Source organism: Mauremys reevesii, linkage group 6 (assembly GCF_016161935.1).
Source record: "Mauremys reevesii isolate NIE-2019 linkage group 6, ASM1616193v1, whole genome shotgun sequence".
NCBI lineage: Eukaryota > Metazoa > Chordata > Testudines > Geoemydidae > Mauremys > Mauremys reevesii.
In genome coordinates, this window is record NC_052628.1 from 73,762,712 (window position 1) to 73,787,807 (window position 25,096).

At 40.9% G+C, this 25,096-nt stretch overlaps 1 protein-coding gene across 21 annotated transcripts in view; it reads left to right on the forward strand.

The window, feature by feature from the left end:
* The window catches only part of CSNK1G3 (casein kinase 1 gamma 3), a 158,982-nt gene extending 143,597 nt beyond the window's left edge, over nt 1-15,385 (forward strand). For 20 of the 21 annotated variants that reach the window (XM_039543722.1, XM_039543728.1, XM_039543721.1 and 17 more), the window contains one exon: nt 12,968-15,385. In XM_039543722.1, coding sequence (XP_039399656.1) covers nt 12,968-13,022 — 55 coding nt within the window. In that variant the 3' untranslated portion in view covers nt 13,023-15,385. The remainder of the gene's footprint in view (nt 1-12,967) is intronic. The other variant, XR_005600224.1, reaches the window with a different exon arrangement.
* The last annotated feature ends 9,711 nt before the right edge of the window (nt 15,386-25,096 follow it).

Sequence of the window (25,096 nt, forward strand, 5' to 3'; positions counted from 1 at the left end):
ATTGAAACAACGTTAAGCAGGACGAGGTTAAATGAGGAGTTACTGTATAGTATGTGGGAATTAAATACACCCATCTGAGTAGTGCAATTTGTAATAAAGAATAAAACAGATTTTCCTTGATTATTAGAAAATAAATATGGGGTTTTAATTGACATTTTTGTATTGCTTTGGAGAACGTGATTTCACAACGGTGTGTCCAGCTGGTCATGAGATGGAGACACTCATGCATGAAGGTGGTGGTACATTATTACTAGTGATAATAGAAGTATTACAGTAGTGCCCAGAGGTCAGACACAGTTGCACTGGGGCCCCGTTGAGTTAGGATCTCTAGAAAGAGATACAGTAGTTCCTTCCCCAAAGAGTTTATACTCGCATGTGTTTCTTCTTTGATATTAGAGCTACCCAAAACATTCATTCAAATAGTGTTATCAAGATGGGAGATATTAGGGGGAGGTAGGCCACTTGTAAAGCCTTACAATAAATCTCAATTTATAACATTTCTTGGACTATACTTGCAGTGGAAAAATCTCTTTTGAAAGTCCATCACTATATGCTGAAGGTATATGCTGAAATGACTCACTGTACAAATAAATTTGCCTTAGAATATTATTCTTAATGGTATGTAGTAGTATTTAATCACTGCTATGACCTTGTTTCACCAAAGCACTTTTAAAGACCATAGCTAACTTCAGATTATTTCTGATGTTACTGATTTTCAGGGCAGCTACTTAAAGTTCATTATGTAATTTACAAAACACTACTTGCCTCAATAGTCTACGTACTAGATGATTTGTAGATTTGGCTTGACTTATACTAAAGCTATTGCCAGGTGCTCATGTCTGGAAAAATGATGAAGAATAAGGCCAAAATTTTCAAATGTAGAAGCTTAGAGTTAGAAATTAAATCCATATTCAGGCACCTAAAAAAATGAACTCCAGGCAGTTTTAAGAGATGCTCAGAAACTGCTGCTTTCTTTGACTTATAAAGCATTTATCTTCAGCATCTCTGAAAAAAATCACTTATTTAGGTGCCTATCTTTGAATTTTTTTGCCTCATTTTTTTTGCTGTTGCATCTCATATACTAAACAAGTGAATCTTAACCTGTCTCTTTACATCTGACTCCTATTAATCTTTTTGATACATGGGAATCTCACTTTCCCAGAAAGGACAACTATTTTATTGCCGATGGAATCTAAACCACACTTTCTGCTTCACCATCCTTTTAGAACTGGTTTTATGTTTTCTTAGTAATTAAAGGAAAAAAAAGCTGCTTCAAGCAGCACTATACTAGGTGTATGCATTAGGGATCCTTTCAGGTATTGAGTGCTTTATAACTATATATTGCAAGAATCTTAAACAACTACAAAAATAAAATAAAACTTAGTTCAGAGGGTGTTGTGATGACTACTTAATGTTCAAACAGCAATGTAAAATGTAAGTACAACTATATTTTTCATATCTGGACTGAGGACAGACATATGTAACTTTTTTTAAGGAAACTTGGTATTTTGTCAAGAAACTAATTACTTTTTGTTCCTTTGCCTAGTCTTTTCTCCCTCTGAAAATATGAACAAAGTTAAAGCTTTCCAGAAATTTTCATTTGTAATATTTTCCCATATTCTAGGAGCATGAATTTAGTATTTGCCCAAAATATCATTAGTCTCTCAGTTTACTGCCAAGACAGAATTTATTTTTGGTTTCAGAGACTTTTTCAGATTGCAGAAAAATTGCTCTCACAGCTAGCTGCCAGTGATTTATGGACACAAGAATAGTTTAGCCAGATGTAGATACACCACTTCTGTTTCAGGGTTAACCTTGTGAATCTGGTAGCTTGTTTTCCTGTAAGCATCCGATTGCTAGCAAATGGACACTTTATAATTGTCAGCCCAACAGTATTTTTACTGTGCTTTCTGTGTGTGTATGTAATATAATGTGTGTGTGTGCACACAAAATATACAAATATGCTTTGATATCACAAAACTAATGTGATTGTGTTTGTCATGTATTTAAAATCAGCGCAGTATTTACACTCACCCTAATTTTGAAAAATGAAATACTCTAATTTTAAATTAAATTTTTTCTATTATGTATGTGGCTATTTAATTATTTGATAGTGCCATAAGTTTGCATTATGTTTTATAGCTTTAAGACCAGGTTCCTGTCCTAGAGAATTCACAATCAAATTTTAAGAGCTAGTCAGGGATTTTGTCGGTGTTTTTTCTGTGGAAAATAGTTTCCACAAAATCAAAGTTTTCTGCAGGGAAAATAAAATTTTGTCACTTTTGCCAATAAAAATGTTTTGGCTCAGGTTGTCCTGAATGGCAATACTTCGATTTGTGGAACCAAATCAAAACATTTCATTTTAGCTCAGTTCAACATTGAATTGCATCTGCCTAAGCTGTTGCAGTGCTTTATGGGAGTTTGTTTCAGATGCTGCATGTCTCCACTGTCCATTGTGGGTTGGACTCCTTAACTATGTTACATATCCCAAGATGCAGCACAGTCTGTCCTCCGGTTGAACCACCATGGGCACCATCACAGACGATTTATTCTGGCCAGGGAGTCTGGTTTATAGGGAAGATTGGGAACATGAGGATCCCGAACTACAACTCCTATGAACCACTGCAGCAGCTCAGGCAAATGCAGTTCAAAGTCAAACTAAGCACAAACTGAGTGTTTTGATTCTCTAATGGCAGTGTTCCATCTTGGTCAAAATGTTCCAACATTTTGAAATCAGATTTTTTTGCAACATTTTATTCTGTGAAAATTTCAATATTTTAACGTTTGTTCTGATTCAGGTAAACTTCTTGGAGTGATTGCTCATGTCCATTCCATTGTGGTGTGTGTGCTTGCCACATGCACCGGTGCCCGAAGTTTTTCCCTCACTGGAATCCATAGGGGATCAGCTCTGGCTCCCTCTGGAGTGGCGTGTGTATGTGCTGGTATAAGGGGCACCGCCAGCTCCCCCTCCCTCAGTTACTTCTTACTACCAGTGATGGGGCTGGAACATCTCCTTGCCTCGGCATTCTTTCCTTCTCAACTGTGACTAGTTGTGAATCTCTTGTATATAGTTCTTATAAAGTTTGTATAGTTTATTATTTCCCTTAGTGCATAAGTTAGAAATAATTAGTTAGTCCCCTATGGGACTTAGCCTAGGGGCAGGGCATTTCCCGATCCATGGGCTTCAAGCCTGGTGATGGCTACAGAAAACCTATGGCAGTCAGTGATCACTATTGCTGTCCGAGGTGATTGGGGGAGACCCACGTGAGTGACAAGTGTCACATTTGTAAAAGTTTCAAGTTGCGAACCAGAAAGGAGCAGGACATTCTAATTAGAGTGCTTCTTAGGGAGTCGGCCGTTGCACTGGCCTTAGAGCTGGCTAGATCGGACTCCGCTCCAAGCACTGCAGCATTGGTGCGGAGTGCACCACTGGCACCAGCCTCTGACCGACACCAATCTCCATGCCTGGTACCAGCTCAAAAGCAAAGAAAGGCTGGGATAGGGCATTCTTCTATGTCCCATAAAGGGAAGGAGAGGGCTGGTGGAAAGCAAAGACCAGCCTGGGGCAGTTCCTCCCTCCAGACAGTGGCCAGACTCCAGCACCCGTTGAGCTGTCAAGCTCCCTTTGAGACCTGCCTGCCACCCCGGGAAGCAGCAGAGGTACTTGGTACCTAGTGGGCCATCCACGCTGAAGGCCTTTCAGCACCCCTGCTTTTTTCCAACCACTTGTCTTCCTTCCTCTCTGCCTGGGCCTCTATAACATCGGATTAGTGGGTCCTCAGCACAGCAGCAGGGGGGATACTCTCTAGTTTATTTCTATTGCCCCCTCCCACCCTCTCTCCCCATCCCTCTTCAGGGACCCTTCTCATGAGCATCTGCTCACTCACTAGATGCAGGGCCTTCTGCGGGCGGGAGCCGTGGACAAATCCCTCTGCACTTGAGGGGGAAAGAATTTTAATCCCGCTATGTTTTTATCCCAAGTGCGTGGTGTCTACGCCTCATCCTCAACCTGCGGAGCCTCAACAAGTATCTGAAGAAGTTGAAGATCCGCATGGTCTCCCTGGCCTCCTCCATTCCTTCCCTGGATCCGGGAGACTGGTACTCCACCCTTGACACGAAAGACACTTACTTTCACATATCGATATTTCATGGACACAGATGATTCCTAAGTTTCATAGTTGGGACCTCCCACTACCAATTTGCAGTGCTCCCTTCTAGCCTAGCAATGGCAACAAGGGTGCTTACGAAGTGCATGTCGGTGGTGGTGGCCTACTTCAGATGTCAGGGTATCCAGATCTACCTGTACATCGATAACTGGTTCATCAAGGGCTGATCCAGGTCCAGTGCGGCGTCGAGATGTTGCCGACCACGTCTCAAGCTCTAGGCCTGTTGATAAATGAACAAAAATCAACCTTGGTCCCAGTCCAAAGGATATAGTTTATCAGAGCGATACTCGACTTTACCCAAGACAGAGCATTCGTGCCAGAGGCCAGGTTCAAGGCAGTATCCGATCTGATTGTCAGCGTCACTTCCCATCTGCTCACCACTGCCTGGGTCTGTCTCAGACTATGGGGGCACATGGCAGCATGCATGTACATTGTCCGGCATGCGAGACTCAGGCTGCGTCCCCTCCAGATGTGGCTGGCATTGGTCTACTCACCGGCCAGGTGTCACCTGGACAAGCTCCTCATGATCCCGCCACAGGTACTTACCTCCCTGCAGCGGTGGTCCGACACAATTCTCGTGTTGGAAGGTGTGCCATTCCTAAGTCCGCGACCCACAGTCTATCTGATTTCAGATGGTCCGACCTTGGTTGGGAAGTGGATCTCAGTACACTGTGGACTCAAGGGTTATGGTCACGAGAGGAGCTCGCATTACATATAAATGTCAGGGAGCTCAGACCCATCAGTCTGGCTTATGGAGTGTTCCTTCCCTAACTTTCTGGTCAGGTGATAACAGACAACACAGCCTCCATGTTCTGTGTCAACAGGCATGGGGGAGCTCATTTGTCGGCTCTGTGCCAGGAGGCTATCCGTCTGTGGACTTCTGCATTCAGCATACAATCCACCTGTAAGCCTCGCACCTCCCTGGCATCTGGAACATGCTGGCAGATTGCCTCAGCAGGTCCTTTTTCTCTCACCATGAGTGGTCCCTTCACTCTTCCAGAAGTGGAGAGCTCCCCGAGTGGACCAGTTCACCACCAGACAGAACAGAAAGTGTCATCAGTTCTGCTCTCTGCAAGGCCTCAGCAGAGGCTCACTTTCTGATGCCTTTCTCCTGTCATGGTCAGGAGATGTACGCTTTCCCACCAATTCCATTCATCAGCAAAGTCCTCTTAGAAATCGAGAGACAAAGCATAGGTCATTATGATTGCTCCAGCATGACCTCACCAACATTGGTTCGGCATGCTCAGGGACCCAGCTGTAGCAGCCCCATGGCCTACTCTTGCAGGATCATGGTCAGCTCCTGCACCCCAACCTTGCCTTTCTCCACCTCACAGCTTGGATGCTGCATGGCTGAATCCAGAGGAACAAGCCTGTTCTAGTCAGGTACAGCAAGTTCTCTTGGAGAGCAGAAAGCCCTCTATCAAAGCAACTTATCTGGCAAAGCGTGTGTCCTGCTGGGTGTTGGAGCAGAGTATCTCCCCAACCCAGTTGTCTCTGGAGTCCATTCTGGATTACCTGCTTCACTTAAAGCATTAGGGCCTTGCCTTCTCTTTGATCAAGGTTCACTTGGTGGCCATATCAGCCTTCCACCCTCGCGTCCAGGGTAGATCAGTATTCTCGCATGAGATGACTTCCTGAAAGGCCGTGAAAGACTCCACCAGTCCGAGACCTGGTCCCCCAATGGGATCTCAGCTTAGTCCTCTCCAGGCTTACGGGACCGCCCTTTTAGCCTATGGCTTCTTGTTCCCTTTCCCACCTGTCATGGAAGGTTGCATTCCTTGTAGCTATTACCTTGGCGAGATGAGTCTCTGAGATTAGAGCCCTTACTTCAGAGCCCCTGTATGCAGTGTTCTATAAGGACAAAGTTCAGCTGCAACCCCATCCGACCTTCCTGCCAAAGGTGGTGTCGCACTTCTGTGTCAATCAGGATATTTTCCTCCTGGTGTTCTATCCAAAGCCTCATATGACCAACAAGGAGAGCCATCTGCATACTCTAGATGTCAGGCGTGCACTGGCTTTCTACTTGGGGCGCACCAAGCTCTTCCACAAGTAGACTCAGCTCTTTATTTCAGTAGCTGACAGGATGAAGGGCCTTCCTGTGTCCTCTCAGAGAATTTCGACCTGGATCATCACTTGCATCCTGTAGCGATGCGGGACTCACACCTGTGGCGTCTCCTGCTGGTTGTCTCTGGGAATTAGCTCGTCCAGCCTCCGGAGCGCCCTCTGCAGACCGGTGTCTCGCTGCCGCTCGGCCCCCATATCCCTCCCGGACGCGGTGCCCCGTTATCTGGGGTGCTGCCCCTTGGCAGTAACCCCTCACTCTCGGTGTCTCCCCTCCCCGGGGAACCCCTAACCCTCTATCCCCACCTTGCCTCAGTTGTGGGCTACTGCCAGTCACCAACTAGCCCCCGTTCCCTGGGGCAGACTGCAGTGTCAGCCACTCATCACTGGCAAGGTTGGGTCTAGACCTGCTGCCTCTCTCTGCAACCTAGTGCCTCTATGGGGCCTTGGACAAGGCCCTGCAGCCTGGGAGTTGCCAGCCTGGAGCTCCCCAGCCCCTCTGGCCTTTCCCCAGCCCTGCCTCACTCTAGGCACCCTGAGCTTCCCAGCAGCCAGGCCCCTCCCTCTCCCAGTCTCTTGTATAGGGCCAGCTGAGGCCTGATTGGGGAGTGGCCCAACTGCGGCTGCTTCCCCAATCAGCCTATTAGCTGCTTTCCCTTCCACAGCCCTCTCCCAGGGCTGTTTTAAGCCCTTCAGGGCAGGAGCAGGGTAAGTACCCCGCTACACATCCGTACTGCTGCGAGGTAGCAGGGGCTGTGCCTCCACCAATAGTGAGGGCTTATTCGACAAGGACACAGGTATTTTCAGCTGCTTTCCTAGGGCATGTCCCTATCCAGGACATCTTCAGGGCCGTGTCGTGGTCTTTGGTACACACATACATGACACATTACGCTGTTACTGAGCAAGCCAGAGATGACACTGGATTTGGTAGAGCTGTGTTGCAATAGACACATCCATGAACTTGTACCCGCCTCCATAGGTATTGCTTGGGAGTCACCTACAATGGAATGGTCATGAGCAATCACTTGAAGAAGAAAAAACAGTTACTAATGTTTTGTAACTGTTGTTCTGCGAGATTTGTTGCTTGTGTCCATTCCATGACCGACCCTCCTTCCCCTCTGTCAGAGTTCCAGCAAGAAGGAATGAGGGGAGCCAGCAGCACCTCTTATAGCAGCGCATACACATGCCACTCCAGAGGACGCCAGAGCCGGTCCCCTACAGATACCACTGAGAGGAAAACTTCCGGCACCAGTGCATATGGTGAGCACGCACACCTACAATGGAATGGACATGAGCAACACATCTTGAAGAACAACAGTTACAAAAGATTAGTAACTGTTTTTTCCCCTGGAATGGAACTTCCGGTTGTTGATCAGTTCCACTAATTTTTTGAAATTGTAAGCCCTCCAGGACAGGGTCTTTGTATGTGCAGAGCCTAGCACAGTGAAATGCCAATCCTGATGAGATCAGTGGGAATGATTGTAATATGAATATTAAATAACAGATAAAATGCATACAGATATCAAAGATGAATGAAATTGGAGTGATGTTAAAAAAGGGAGACCAGGGAAAATCTCTTGGGGGTGCTTTATTATATTTGTTACAATGGCTTCATTAAAATATAATCATATCCTGGATAAGAATAGGAGTGGTATTTGGGGAAGTACCTGAGTGGAGGCTAGTGTGATAGCATCAGAGCCAAAGGAGAAAGTTTAATATTGCAGCATCTTAGACGCAAATTGAAGGAGAGTGAAGCTGCTTGGTACACTGGAGGTAGGAGGTTATCCAAGGTATAGGGAGCAGCATGAGCGAGAACATGATTTGGAGGGAGGAGATAAAAGCAACAAGAAAGAATGTAGAATTAACTGAGTGAAGGTTATGTGAGAGGCAACAGCAAAATAACAAAACACTTTAAAGGTGGAGATAGGCATGAGAGAGAAGTGAAAGGAGACTGAGCAATGAGAGACTTGAGAAGCACAGTGATATTATCGTAGCAATAAGGTAGATACGTTTCTTGACTATAAACACTTTGGATAAACTAGACTAAAGTGAGGTGGAACTCTGTGGTCAGAGAAGATGACGTAGTGGCAGTAAATAAAGGGGGAAAGAATAAAGGCTTGTCTATACAGGGAATAGTTAATCCTGTTTAATTAGGAATAGTTAACTCCATCTGTGGACACTCTTATTCCAAAACGGATTAAGCTAATTTGGAATTAAGCACTCTTATTCTGGAATAAGAATTTCCGCACACAGAGTTAATCAGTAATAGTTAATCCTCTTTAAATTCACAACCTAAACTGTTGCTTTCCCTTAGGTATGATAATCACTGTTTATGCAACAGATGAAAGTTATTACACCCGCAACAAAAAGTTTAGAAAACATGATCAATTTTTGTCATATAGAAAACATTTTTAAATGCATAAAATATTTGTTAGTACATGAGAACATGCCTTGCAGATTGTGGATACCTTCCTTCCTATCAAGTATAATAGTAACTTTTAACATTTGTGTGCATACTTAAAGTTGTGGTAGCTGTGTGTTTCAAACACTTAAATGCACAGAGAATTTGTGCGCTATTAAAATTGTTTTATAGCAATTCAGTAGTATGTTTGATAGTGAGGCCCTCTAGTGACAGCACATTTAAACACTGAAGGATTTTTGTTACAAATTGTATTCTTCAAGGGGTTGTAAACTGTCTGTATACATTTAGGGCTAGTCTACACTTACCTGCTGGGTCGACGCGGAGAGTTCGACTTCTCGGAGTTCGAACTATCGCGTCTAACCTAGACGCGATAGTTCGAACTCCCCGCACGCTCCGGTCGACTCCGGTACTCCACCACTGCAAACGGCGATGGCGGAGTCGACCTTGGAGCCGCGGACTTTGATCCCGCGGCGTCTGGACGGGTAAGTAGTTCGAACTAGGGTACTTCGAGTTCAGCTACGCTATTCACGTAGCTGAACTTGCGTACCCTAGTTCGACCCCCGCCCTTAGTGTAGACCTGCCCTTAGAGACACAAGGTGGGTGAGTTAATATATTTTATTGGACTAACTTCTGTTGGTGAAAGAGACAAACTTTCGAGCTTACACGGAGTTCTTCAGGTCTGGGAGAGGTACTCAAAATGTCACAGCTAAATTCAAGGGTGGAAGAGATGAGTTAACACATTTTGCAAGAATCCATTCAAGGTAAAGCATGCGGATAACAGCTCTATAGTCGTAGGATAAAGAAGGGTTAGTGGGTTATAGATTTTGTAGTGAGCCATAAATTCAGTGTCTTTATTCAATCCCTGATTTTTGGTGTCTAGCAGAGTTATCTTTTGCTGTGTTTGTGCAAGTTTCCTTTGACGGTTAAGACAGAGGACTTGACAAGTGTTCAATTACGGGTGATATGGGGTTTTTTTGGTCATTTATTATTTTCTGTGTGAGTTCTTTTGAGAGTGTAGTGACTGTCTGTTTTCAATCCATGTAGTTGCTGGGGCATTTGGTGCACTGGATGAAGTACACCACATGCTGTGATAGGTATGTGTAGGACCCAAGGATCTTGAAAGGTGTGTTGTGGTATTGACCATCATATCAGTGAAGATATGTCTGCAGGTTTTGCTTTGCATCCGGTGTTATGGGAGAGGCTGGTGTTGCTTAGAGTTGGTGTCCTGGTCTGTGAGGAACTTGCTTCTGCTGAGGAGCTGGAGGATGGGGGGAGGCTTGAAGGCCAGAAGAGAGGTTTCAGGAAAGATCTCTTTCAGGATATGGTCCCCATAAAATATGGGTTGTAACTGTTTAGTGATAACCTGTATATGTTCCAGTATGGAGTGGTAGGTGACAACTAAGGGTGTACAGTCAGAGGGGTTTTTCCTGTATTGAAGTAGGTTCTGTTGTGGTATATGGGTTGCCCGTTCTGACGCGATCTACTTCTTGGTGGAGTGTCATTGAGTGAAGGTGGGGTTAGGTCTGTTAAGGTGTATATTAAAATATAAATTTAGCTCTATGTTAAATCTTTCCATAAGAGCTTTTATGTTAGGAGATCTTAAAATAGATGTCTACATTTTCTTACATAAATTTAGATTTATTTAAATGACATTTATTAAAATTAGAGGCTTTGAGAGTTCCAACACTTTAGATGTTCATGTATATTAGTAGTATCGGAGCTTCCAAGTCTGTTTAATGATATGGAATGTATATGTATGTTCCTCCAACAAAAAACATTATTAATACATATTAAGATTCAAGGATTTATTTCCTCTTACCAATAGCTTTTTGACTTCAGCATTATATAGTGAAATCCTCTTAATTGGGATACCCTGTTAGATCACATTTATCACAATTAAGATCAATATCCATTAGAAGAGATCTTTGTAATAGTAATACTTCGAAGCTCATGAGGTTCATGAAGTTGATGGGAGACACTGTCTGGATTGGTTAAGGATGGAATTTTTCTGCATGCCCCGTGCCAGTTGTATTGGCAGTTGTGCAAAGTCCACATGTAGTTGGCATGGAAGGAGCAAACTAATAGTCAGGAGCAGGAACTAGTGAAGCATTACATGCATAACGTATAGATCACAACTAAGGAAGGACTGAAACCTGATAGGGAAGGAAGCATACAGAACCAACGTCCCTAGATCAGCTTCAGCATGGTCCACATGGACTGTTAGGCCATGGCAGGCTATTCTGGGGTAGATTCATGCCCCAGTTTGTCACAAACTAAATATTTGTGTAGACAGGCCCTAAGTGAACCTATAATACAAGGCTAAATCCTTCTGAGAGCTGGAAACATAAACTGAGGCAGTAGCCCAAGTGGCATATCACCAGAACCCTAAGATTAAATGTCCTGGTATTATGCCATGGGTTTTGTCAAACAGTGCATTGATGAGTGATTGTGCCATGCCTCCAAAGGTGTGATAGCTAGTAGTGAATGGTGAATGAAAGCTTGCAAAGGGATTCAGTGAATGAGGAGTTGGCAGTGAACCAATTTCTGCAGATGTGCTTTCAGGTTCAGAACCTAAGCACAAACTGTAGTGGTCATAGCTTGGCCATTCATACATGGATGACCAAAAAATCTAAGGATTTATGAACAGATTTTAGGTGCATTTGTTTTTCTTCAAGATCTGCCATGTTCTATTTTTTCATAAGGACTATATAAATAACATTATGTTGCTGGTACCTATTTCTTGAAAAGAATTCTTTAATCTATATAGCTTCTTCTTGGTCTTCTAATTGTGGGTTTCCTCATTATCAATAACTAGTGCTTTTTTTTTTCTACTGAAAGTCATGTAACTCTGACCAGCTTTGGTCTGAGTCTGTCCCCCCAGTTCTGTTCGTGATTGAGCTACAGAGTGCCCTTGGATAATATTTTGAGAAAGTGACTCTCCCACTCTCCTCTCACTATGGATGGATTCCTCATCTCTCTTAGAACACTAATGACCCTCATTTTTTCTCCCTTTCAAAATCCACATCTCAACCAAGCAGGCAGGGTTCCTTTTAGAACATAAGGAATGCTGATGCTTGATGAGTGGAAGGACTGCTGAGATACTGAAAGCACACCAATCCTCTTAAGTGCAGTAACTATAGAATATGTCACTTCCACAGCACTTCTCACCTCGAGGAGGAGACACTGTGGATAGCAATCCTTACCTAGTGTGCAGCACAGTAGTACAGAGCACTACCAACAAATCATCAAACCTGTCCTGGGCAAGCTATCCTATATTCTAAAATAAAGTTTGCCCATTCACTTCTGAAATTATAATAAATAAAAAAAATAATGTGGATATTTTCTCCATTGTTCATTTTAACCTTAGAGCAGATTTCCAGGAAGTCAAAGCAGCTTTTATCTTGGGGTTTTAGAGAGAGGGCTAAATTCCTTTATGCTAACATAGCAAGGAAATGCCACAAGTGTAGTTTCTTCCATCTGTCTGTTCCTTCGGTCCTCTTTTTGTCATCTTCTCCCAGTATTTTTTCTCTTGTTTAGTCTTTGATTTTTAAAAACACTTATCTCCTTTCTTCTGTTTTTCTTTCCTCTGCATCTTCTGTCTCTCCTTTTTTAGCTTTTTATTTTCCGTCACTTTTTTTGTTCATCTGTATTTGTTTGCTCTCATACCCCGGTCCCCTTCATTTATGATGTTTCTTCACAGCACTGAATCAGAACGTGAATTTTAAAATTATTATTAAATATTGTTTTGAGACCTTTTTTTTTTTTTTTTAAAGGTCCTTTCCCAAGCTCTAAGTGCTTAAATGCCTTTAAAATTATCTTGGGCAGCAACAGCAATATTAGTGAATTTTAGTATAGTGGTTTAGTATATAAATATTTAAATACATTTACATTCTTGTTTGTCATACTAGTACTTAATGAAAAGTAATACACAGGAGATCAAAACACTTTTATTTCCAAAAATACACCTTTCATCCTCAATACATAATGCTTTATTATAACTCTCAAACTAATACGTCTGTTCTGTCTTGGCCTGAAACTATAATAGTCACTTTTATTAGTAATTCTCTTGTCTATTATGTAGCTTATTTGACTGTCTCCAAAGAAAGGGTGAAAAGAGTTGGAAATGATTCTGCTGTAATTTTGGCTTCAGTAATGTGTCAGTCACCCTCAATGGAGGTTAATATGTACCTTGCAGTGGTTTATAACTTTATGGCATTTTAACTGCATATTTTAAATTAAAGAAGTATGGCATTAGATATGATTTATTTTTGTGCTTTCATTTTTTTGTTAAATGTCGTATTTCCTGTCACACTTGCAGGTGCTGTTGTTTTTTCAAGCGAAGGAAAAGGAAAACTATTCAACGCCATAAATGACTCTGGAAGCAGGCAGAACATGGGGAATTACTTTCTTGTTCATCTGCTGTCTTGTGATTTAAAAAAAAAAAATCATTTCTGTAATGACCACTAATTATTTTCAAAGACTCCATCTTAAACAAAAATGTCGTGCCTCCGTGCTTTGGTTTGGTTGTCCTTCATTTGTATTTTATTTTTCATCCATCTCTTCTGGAAGCTTTAAAGTTTTATGAAACATGAGTGCTTCTTTGACCATCAGTAAATGGACCAGTGAAATGGTACAAATGAACACTATCTTCAGCAAAACTAAACTTCAAAAGCATTTCTTCTGTCCTAGAAAGCAATTATCAGTGTCTTAGCTGAAGATCAGATATGTCATAAATCTGGTTTTTGATTAGTTCTGTAACAGCAAGTTGAAAGCAGTCTTTTCAAGAGGATAATGAAGAAGAAAAATATAGTTGCCCAAGCATTTAAAAATAATAAAAAATCTTACCTTAAGATTTCTTATTGTCTGTGACATCTGCATTGATTGTTCAGTATTACTGATGGTACTGCAGTCCCAAATTTTATTGTATTAACATAAAATCCTCTCCATGATATCATGGTACAGTCACTACCTGGAGATACTGAGGAAGAAGCTAGATGGATTCTGCTGATGGCATGGTCTATGCTGTAGTTGATAATGAACAAAAGTATCATCAGTAGACTCTGGGTTTGAAAATATGCTTTTGTTGTGCCTCTAATGGAGTTGCAGTATAGTAGAAATGGCAACGATGCTTGTACAAAAATACAAATGTTTGTATAATGTAAGTTGTGCTTCTGGTTACATTAGACAGGAAGATGAAATACCTTCAAAAGAGAGAAGATATTTAAGAGTTATAAAATACACTAAGAGGAAATAAATGTGAATCTGCTTAAAGTGGAATGGGAATTAAAGCCTACAGTTCCCATGAAGGCTACTGCTGAATGGCAACATCCTTCTTAAACTGAAAATTTGGATGTGCCATGTAACTGTTAGAACTTGTTGGTAAATTATTTTACTCATTGATTTAAAAAAAAAAAAAGGCAATGGAAATGGGTTGAACTTATACTGCCTTCTGTGTACTAGACTGTAGTACCTAAAACTTTGCTGTAGTTTTCTGGAACCTTCTTAACTTTCTGTGTAATATTGCAACTGATGTAAGATATTAGGGAAAGGATGGATCAGGTACTTTCCCCCACAGTCCTTTGAAGTGCCTGCAATATCTATAAACCAGCTGTTCTGTAGAAAAGGCAGCCCATTCCATTTTTTCAAGTCTGCTTCATTTAAAGCCATAATGACAGAGATGTGCTTTTGTCATATTTAGCTGCAAGTACTTGGAGAGATGGAATAAAAGGACGGAAGTGGCTAGACAGACTTGTTGACCAAAACTCAGATTAATTCTCACAATTTTTAAAAAAGCCTCCAAGAGCTAACTTGTAATTTTTTTTCTATCAACATATGCCTTCTGGCATACTTATTTATTTTTAATCTGTTTTGTGGTAACATTCAAAATGTGTATTAAAATAGATAAATGCACACCTTTGAATTCATTATTGCATTTACAGGGATTTTAGTTGTATTTTATAATTTATTTTTTCTTATCTGCCAAAACTGCAGTGCATTGTTTTGATGAATGATGTGTTCACATGAACACAAAAATGTGTAATCTGGTCATTGTCACTGTTTCTGTTAATAATAATAATGTTAAATTTTTCTTTTAAAGACCTGAACTTGGCCTACAAAAGTATATACTGTATAACTGGGTCAACAGTTTCAACTCAACCTGTTTGTATTACTGATTGTCTTAAACTCATGGACAGTTACACAATGTTCTTTATTTTGATTTGAGCTGAAGAAGTAAGTTGACTTGACCATTCTAATGTGAAAACCTGACTGTCTTTGCAGTATTTGACCAAATTTGTCACTCCATAATATTTGTAAATACATGCAGTATTGTATTTCTTATCATCCAGTTTTGTTTAATTCTCAAGGGGTATTTGGCCTGTACAGTGTTTATATGATCTGAACTCCTTATACACATCAAGATGTGTATATTAATCCAATTATGGACTTAAATATAAAAAAAATATAAAATCTGTTTATTTGCTGCAAAGACCATTATTTAGGCATTTTGCTTTTTAGCAATATTTTTAAGTGCTCTGTTTTAATGCCGAGGATCATTTCCTTCTGGCAAAACACACTGGTCAATAATAAGTAAAGCAGGTATGTTCAGGTTAAGCCAACAATGTTTTGCATTTGTATGCTTTTTCCTTTCTAAACTAATGAAGTCAACATTGCCTGAATGTCAGAATAATGAAATCCCTGTTTAAAATTATGTAACTGAAGAAGGAAAAAAAAATAAAGGTAGTTTTTTTTAACTTGTCTTTCCCCCCCTTTCCGACAGGGTTGGATATAATAGTGGAAGTCATTAGTCTGGGGCCTCCCAAGCAGTTATAATCAATCTATTTGGACTCCTAAAGCACTGCTCTTGTAAAAGAAAGTCACTAAAAATAGCAGCCTGATGATGCATTTACACAGCAAATGGATGGAAGTACATAAGCCTGATTGGAATCTGCTCGGTGATGTGGTATTCAATCTTTGGGAGCTGCCCATGGTTGCAATTAGGGTATTTTCCACAGTGTCTGGCATATAATTTTAAGAAGAATATTCTTGTGGAGTTGATTGCCTATCGCTTTCCTATATAATACCATGATTTCAGTTGCTTATAACGTCTCCAAACTTTAACTGTTCAGGCTGACATTTTTCATGCAAGGTGCCTGTCTCAGGTGAAATTTTTTAAACATTTAAGATAAAATAGCTCCACAGTTTCCAAATATGAGATTAGGGAAAAAATACATTGCTTTGCCTTTGTTGCCTGGACTGAAAAAAAAACTTAACCATTTCATCGAGAAGCCTCAGCATCTGTATGCTGTCGAGCAAGGACTTGAATTTTAATTAGGGCTGTCAAGCGATTAAAAAAATTTAATTGTGATTAATCGCGCTGTTAAACAGTAATAGAATACCATTTATTTAAATATTTTGGTTGTTTTCTACATTTTCAAAGAGATTGATTTTTCATTACAACACAGAATACAAAGTGTACAGTATATTTATTTTTATATAACTAATATTTGCACTGTAAAAAAACAAAAGAAATTGTATTTTTCAATTCCCCATTGCAAGTACTGTAGTGCAGCTCTTTCTCATGAAAGTTTAACTTACAAATGTAGAATTATGTAAAAAAAAAACTGCATTAAAAAATAAAAGTGGACTTGTAGGGTCTAAAGTTTTACAATCAGTCCTACTTCTTGTTCAGCCAATCGCTCAGACAAACAAGTTTGTTTACATTTGCAGGAGATAATGCTGCCCACTTCTTGTTTAAAATGTTACCTGAAAATGAGAACACGCGTTCTCATGGCACTGTTGTAGCCAGCATCACAAGATATTTACATGTCAATTGCCCTAAAGATTCATATGTCCCTTCATGCTTCAACCACCATTCCACAGGACATGTGTCCATGCTGATGATGAGTTCTGCTCGATGACGATCCAAAGTAGAGCAGACCGACACATGTTCATTTTCATCATCTGAGTCAAATGCCACCAGCAGAATGTTGATTTTCTTTTTTGGTGGTTCAGGTTCTGTAGTTTCCGGATCTGAGTATTGCGCTTTTAAGTCTTCTGAAAGCATGCTCTATACCTCATCCCTCTCAGATTTTGGAGGGCACTTCAGTTTCTTGGGTCGAGTGCTGTAGCTATTTTTAGAAATCTCACGTTGGTACCTTTTTTGCATTTTGTCAAATCTGCTGAGAGTGTTCTTAAAATAAACAACATGTGCTGGTCAACATCCAAGACTGCTATAACATGAAATATATGGCAGAATGAGTAAAACAGAGCAGGAGACATACAATTCTCCCCCAAAAAGTTCAGCCACAAATTTAATCAACTTTTTTTTTTTAATGAGCCTGATTAGCATGGAAGCTTGTCCTCTGGAGTGGTGGCCGAAGCATGAAGTGGCAGACAAATGTTTAGCATATCTGGCATGTAAATACCTTGCAATGCCAGCTACAAAAGTGCCATGCAAATGCCTGTTCTCACTTTCAGGTGACATTTTAAATAATAAGCAGGAAGCATTATTTCCCGTAAATGTAAATAAGCCTGTTTGGCTGAACAAGAAGTAGGACTGAGTGGACTAGTAGGCTCTAAGCAGTGGTGGGCAGCCTGCAGGCCGTACGCTTCCTGCAGCTCCCATTGGCCAGGAACAGTGAACCGCGGCCACTGGGAGCTGCGGGCAGCCGTGCCTGCAGATGGTCAATATAAACAAACTGTCTCACGACCCGCCAGCGGATTACCCTGATGGGCTGCAGGTTGCCCACCACTGTTCTAAAGTTTTACATTGTTTTGGTTTTGAGTGCAATTATGTAACACAAAAAAATCTACATTTGTGAGTTGCACTTTCACGATAAAGAGATTGCACTACAGTACTTGTACGAGGTGAATTGAAAAATACTATTTCTTTTGTTTATCATTTTTAGTATGCAAATATTAGAAATCAAAAATATATAAAGTGACCACTGTATCCTTTATATTCTGTGTTGTAATTGAAATCAATATATTTGGAAATGTAGAAAAACATCCAAAATATTAAATAAATTTCACACTCTTAAGCTATTGCTTAAGAGTGTGATTAAAACAGCGATTAATTGTGATTAATTTTTTGAGTTAATCACGTGAGTTAACTGTGATTAATCGACAGCCCTAATTTTAAATGAGGGCCACCCTTCTGTCAGGTATGTGCCTTTTATCATCCAGTAAGTAAATAAAACCCGTCCAAATCTTGCCAAGGTATAAGCCTTTGAATATCACTATTCACACATACTTGGTATAGTTTTGCTAGAGGCTGGCAGCATTACTCTGTCAAGATTCTTACTCAGCCAAGTGGATTGAGTATGCGCCCTTCCCACAGAGCAGCTGGGCATTCCGCATCCTGAGCAGCATTTTCCATATAGTTCTATTTCGTGCAGGCTAATGTGGTGCTGAGCACTGGAATTGAGAGCAGGGAGACTCTTCTGTGCTCTGAATGGTCCTGCTTCTTGAACTCAGGCACCATGATGGTGAAAGTAGTTTGATTCTGATGCAGAGTAGTGGGAGACATGCAGGAGATACTCTAGTGGTTAGGGCCCAATTCCGTACTCCACCACAAACTTATTTCCTGTCATTTAGTCTTTCTGTGCCTCAATTCCCTATCTGTAAAATGGGGATAATAGTACTCCCTACTTCACAGAAGTGTAGTGAGAATAAATACATTAAAGATTGTGTGAGGCACATTTAGAAAAGAGCTATGAAACCCACTCGTAAATTTTTATTTCCTGTTAAATGGCTGGATGACACAGAATGTAAATCTGCTGCTACCAGTTAATCCACTAGTTCATGTGGTAGAAATCCGTACTGTGGATCTAAAGAGTCCATCTATGGGGAAGACCCACATGGAGGTCAGTATGATTCCAATTGATGGAATTTATTTTTTCAGTTTACTTAAAAAAACAAAAAAACAAAAACAAACCCAAAAAAACCCACTCAAAAATCAGGAAATGCCAGAATGCACGTACAACTTAACTTCAGCTCCCTGTGTGCATATGCATTATGATAGCCTTTAATTCCATATCACATTTTTCCCCACAGGAACCCTGCCTCATTCAGTGCACAATATGGACCATATTGAGGGAGCAACTATTCCAGATTTTGCTTTCCCTTCATGATTCTGTGGGTGGCCTCAGGCCTTATTTACCGCACACTATTCAAACCCTGCTCTGAATACAGAATTACAAACTTCATTCTGGGGATTTCTGTGATGTTCATCATAATATCAACTGAGTGCTTCATGAACACCAATGAATTTATTTTCACAATGCCCCAGTCGGGTGATTTTACACGGGGAACTGAGGCACAGAGGTGTTAATTGTGAGAAGCATCCTACCACTCAAGAAAGAGATCTTGGAATCATTGTGGATAGTTTTCTGAAATCATCAACTCAGTGTGCAGCGGCAGTCAAAAAAGCGAACAGAATGTTGGAAATCATCAAGAAAGGGATAGATAAGACAGAAAATATCATATTGCCTCTATATAAACCCATGGTATGCCCACACCTTGAATACTGCGTGCAGATGTGGTTGCCCCATCTCAAAAAAGATGTATTGGATTTGGAAAAGGTTCAGAAAAGGGCAATAAAAATTATTAGGGGTATAGAACGGCTTCCATATGAGGAGAGATTAATAAGACTGGGACTTTTCAGCTTGGAAAAGAGGCAACTAAGTGGAGATATGATAGAGGTCTATAAAATCATGAGTGGTATAGAGAAAGTAAATAAGGAAGTGTTGTTTACTCCTCATAATACAAGAACAAGGGGCTACCAAATGAAATTAATAGGTAGCAGGTTTAAAACAAACACAAAGTTTTTTCGCAAAAAGAACAGGAGTACTTGTGGCACCTTAGAGACTAACAAATTTATTTCAGCATAAGCTTTCGTGAGCTACAGCTCACTTTTCTCGGATGCATAGAATGGAACACACAGACAGGATATATTTATACATACAGAGAACATGAAAATTTGGAAGTATGCATACCAACGGGAAGAGTCTAATCAATTGAGATGAGCTATCATCAGCAGGAGAAAAAAAAACGTTTGAAGTGATAATTGAGATGACCCATAGAAGGTGTGAGGAGAACTTAACATAGGGAAATAGATTCAATTAGTATAATGACCCAACCATTCTCAGTCTCTGTTTAAATCTAAGTTAATTGTATCTAATTTGCATATTAATTCGAGTTCAGCAGTCTCTCTTTGGAGTCTGTTTTTGAAGTTTTTTTGTTGCAAAATTGCCACCTTCAAGTCTGTCACTGAGTGGTTAGAGAGGTTGAAGTGTTCTCCTACTGGTTTTTGAATGTTATGATTCCTGATGTCAGATTTGTGTCCATTTATTCTTTTGCATAGAGACTGTCCGGTTTGGCCAATGTACATGGCAGAGGTGCATTGCTGGCACATGATGGCATATATCACGTTGGTAGATGTGCAGGTGAACGAGCCCCTGATGGGCATGGCTGATGTGATTAGGTCCTAAGTTTTTTTTGTTGTTGTTTTTTTTCCCACACAACGCACTGTCAAGCTCTGTTGCCAGAGGGTGTTGTGAAGGCCAATACTATAATGGGGTTCAAAAGGGAGCTAGATAGATTCATGGAAGATAGGTCATCAATGGCTGTTAGCCAGGATGGGCAGGAATGGTGTCCCTAACCTCTGTTTGCCAGAAGCTGGGATTGGATGACGGCATGGATCACTTGATGATAACCTGTTCTGTTCATTCCCTTTGGGGCACGTGCCATTGACCACTGTCAGAGGACAGGATACTGGGCTTGATGGATCTTTGGTCTGACTCAGCATGGCCATTCTTATGTTCTTATCCTCTAATTTTGGTGCCCAATTTGAGAGATGTAGGACCTGATTTTTTTCAGAGTAGTTACAGTTTTATAGCCCTTAATATGTTCAAAGCACAATTCCCAGTGACTTCAGTTGTAGCTGTAGGTGCTCAGCCCAAGAGTCTCAAGTTGGACTCCCAGAAAGTGAGGAACAGTGAGTTACAACTGTGAAAAGTTTGATTTAAATGACTTGCCTAGCATCACATAGGAACCATGTGACAGGGGCAGGGATAGAATCAAATTCTCCAGGGAGATGTTCCACTGTCTGGCCCTGATAGATGATCTGCTGCTGTCAATGGATAGAGAGCAGACGTTCATTCTTATCCTCCTGGCCCTCTCTGCAGCGTTCAACACTGTTGATCATGAGGTGTTGATGTCTCCCTAACAAAAGTAGAATGAGCCAGGGTAATGCACTAAAATTGTTTGAGTTCCTCCTTGAGGGATGCACCCTATGAGTATTAATGGGAAACTACACCTCTATTACTAGACCTCTCGCTTGTGGAGTCCCACGATGATTAACTTCCTGTATTCAACATCTACATGAGCTACTAGATGAACTGATCAGACAACATGGCCTCAAGCACCAGCAATTTGTAGATGACACATAAGTCTTCCTCTCCTCTTGACCATGCTACTACTACAAAAAAAGGTCCATTGCTTAGAAGAGATCAGTTCATGGATGAAGGATAACTGTTTGAAGCTGAACACGAGCAAGACAGAGTTTGTGCTGGTGGGCAGAGGAAAGCATTTTGAAGAGTTTGCAGGCACAGGGAAGTCTCCTTTGCTTGAAGATACACACCCACAATTAGGTCAGTCTGTAGCGTATGAGTGCTTCTTGTTTCCTCGCTGACTCTAAGCTCCTGCATAGTAGCATCTGTGAAACGCTTTCCATCACCTCCAGTTGGCTAGGAGACTCTCTCATTCTGGCAAATGATAATGTGGCCTCAGTTATGCATGTCTTCAGGGTTTATGAATGCTGTACTATATCTCCTCAGCAATAGGTATACAATAAATGTAAAGCTTTCTTGGGGGCCAGCCTAAGATGGGAATGAACTCCCCCAGGAACTAAGGACCATCACAAATCTCACTGCCTTCTGCTCTATGTGCAGGATGCATTTCATAGACCTTAGCTTCTCTAATATAACCATATAGCAGTGTGCCTATATAATATATATTTATATGTCTCCCCTGTGGAAAGGATGATGATAACAAACATGATAGATGTTAGTTGCATTGTTTAATACACTGTTGGTGATTAAGCATGGCATAAGAACCTACATTGAATAGAACCATGAGACCATCCTTTCTCTTCCTGCTGTCCCCTATCTGATTTACGACACACTTTCCCACTTCTGTAACAAATGAGGCAGGGATCCCACAGACAACTACTTCCATTCTTTTTTTGAGTGCTTGCTCATGTCTATTCCAATGTAGGTGTGTGCTTATCCTGAGCATCACAGTCGGAAAGTTTTTTCCCCCACGGGTATCCGTTGGGTCGGCTCTGGTGCTCACTCATATCGCCAGTATAAAGGGTCCTGCTGACCCACAGTCCCCTCAGTTTCTTCTTACCACCCATGGCGGTCTCTGGAACTACCTTGTCCTTGTGTTCTGCAAGTACACCCTCAGTGGACTTTTTTCAAACTTCATTGTATATAGTTATCTTGTTCTTATAAGAACATAAGAATGGCTGTACCGGGTCAGACCAAAGGTCCATCTAGCCCAGTATCTGTCTACCGACTGTGGCCAATGCCAGGTGCCCCAGAGGGAGTGAACCTAACAGGCAATGATCAAGTGATCTCTCTCCTGCCATCCATCTCCATCCTCTGCCAAGGCTCGGGACACCATTCTTTACCCATCCTGGCTAATAGCCATTTATGAACTTAGCCACCATGAATTTATCCAGTTCCCTTTTAAACATTGTTATAGTCCTAGCCTTCACAACCTCCTCAGGTAAGGAGTTCCACAAGTTGACTGTGCGCTGCGTGAAGAAGAACTTCCTTTTATTTGTTTTAAACCTGCTGCTTATCAATTTCATTTGGTGACCCCAAGTTCTTGTATTATGGGAATAAGTAAATAACTTTTCCTTATCCACTTTCTCAACATCACTCATGATTTTATATACCTCTATCATATCCCCCCTTAGTCTCCTCTTTTCCAAGCTGAAGAGTCCTAGCCTCTTTAATCTTTCCTCGTATGGGACCCTCTCCAAACCCCTAATCATTTTAGTTGCCCTTTTCTGAACCTTTTCTAGTGTTAGAATATCTTTTTTGAGGTGAGGAGACCACATCTGTACACAGTATTCGAGATGTGGGCATACCATGGATTTATATAAGGGCAATAATATATTCTCAGTCTTATTCTCTATCCCCTTTTTAATGATTCCTAACATCCTGTTTGCTTTTTTGACCGCCTCTGCACACTGCGTGGACATCTTCAGAGAACTATCCACGATGACTCCAAGATCTTTTTCCTTACTCGTTGTAGCTAAATTAGCCCCCATCATGTTGTATGTATAGTTGGGGTTATTTTTTCCAATGTGCATTACTTTACATTTATCCACATTACATTTCATTTGCCATTTTGTTGCCCAATCACTTAGTTTTGTGAGATCTTTTTGAAGTTCGTCACAGTCTGCTTTGGTCTTAACTATCTTGAGCACTTTAGTATCATCTGCAAACTTTGCCACCTCACTGTTTACACCTTTCTCCAGATCATTTATGAATAAATTGAATAGGATTGGTCCTAGGACTGACCCTTGGGGAACACCACTAGTTACCCCTCTCCATTCGGAGAATTTACCATTAATTCCTACCCTTTGTTCCCTGTCTTTTAACCAGTTCTCAATCCATGAAAGGACCTTCCCTTTTATCCCATGACAGCTTAATTTACGTAACAGCCTTTGGTGAGGGACCTTGTCAAAGGCTTTCTAAAAATCTAAGTACACTATGTCCACTGGATCCCCCTTGTCCACATGTTTGTTTACCCCTTCAAAGAACTCTAATAGATTAGTAAGACACAATTTCCCTTTACAGAAACCATGTTGACTATTTCTCAACAGTTTGTGTTTTTCTATGTGTCTGACAATTTTATTTTTAACTATTGTTTCGACTAATTTGCCCGGTACCGACGTTAGACTTACTAGTCTGTAATTGTCGGGATCACCTCTAGAGCCGTTTTTAAATATTGGTGTTACATTAGCTAACTTCCAGTCATTGGGTACCAAAGCCGATTTAAAGGACAGGTTACAAACCTTAGTTAATAGTTCCGCAACTTCACATTTGAGTTCTTTCAGAACTCTTGGGTGAATGCCATCTGGTCCCGGTGACTTGTTAATGTTGAGTTTATCAATTAATTCCAAAACCTCCTCTAGTGATACTTCAATCTGTGACAGTTCCTCAGATTTGTCACCTACAAAAGCCGGCTCAGGTTTGGGAATCTCCCTAACATCCTCAGCCATGAAGACTGAAGCAAAGAATCCATTTAGTTTCTCCGCAATGACTTTATCGTCTTTAAGCGCTCCTTTTGTATTTCGATCATCAAGGGGCCCCACTGGTTGTTTAGCAGTACTGTTTCTGATGTACTTAAAAAACATTTTATTACCTTTTGGAGTTTTTGGCTAGCCATTCTTCAAACTCCTCTTTGGCTTTTCTTATTACACTCTTGCACTTAAATTGGCAGTGTTTGTGCTCCTTTCTATTTGCCTCACTAGGATTTGACTTCCACTTTTTAAAGGAAGTCTTTTTATCTCTCACTGCTTCTTTTACATGGTTGTTATGCCACGGTGGCTCTTTTTTAGTTCTTTTACTGTGTTTCTTAATTTGCGGTATACATTGAAGTTGGGCCTCTATTATGGTGCCTTTAAAAAGGGCCCATGCAACTTTCAGGGATTTCACTTTAGTCACTATACCTTTTAACTTTTGTTTAACTAACCCCCTCATTTTTGTATTGTTTCCCCTTTTGAAATTAAATGTCACAGTGTTGGGCTGTTGAGATGTTCTTCCCACCACAGGGATGTTGAATGCTATTGTATTATGGTCACTATTTCCAAGCGGTCCTGCTATAGTTACCTCTTGGACCAGCTCCTGCGCGCCACTCAGGATTAAATCTAGAGTTGCCTCTCCCCTTGTGAGTTCCCGTACCAGCTGCTCCATGAAGCAGTCATTTAAAGTATCGACAAATTTTATCTCTGCATTTCGTCCTGAAGTGAAATGTTCCCAGTCAATATGGGGATAATTGAAATCCCTCACTATTATTGGGTTCTTAATTTTGATAGCTTCTCTAATTTCCCTTAGCATTTCATCATCACTATTACTGTCCTGGTCAGGTGGTCGATAATAGATTCCTAATGTTATATTTTTATTAGAGCATGACATTTCTATTCATAGAGATTCTATGGAACATGTGGATTCATTTAAGATTTTTACTTCATTTGAATCTACATTTTCTTTCACATATAGTGCCACTCCTCCCCCTGCCCGACCTGTTCTGTCCTTCCTTCTTAGTAATTAAGTTTCAGTTTTTAGATAAATAGATTAGCAGAACCCTGCTCAAGGGGGTTAGTCCCTGCCTGGTACAAGGGCATGCCTCTCTGGGGTTTAAGCCT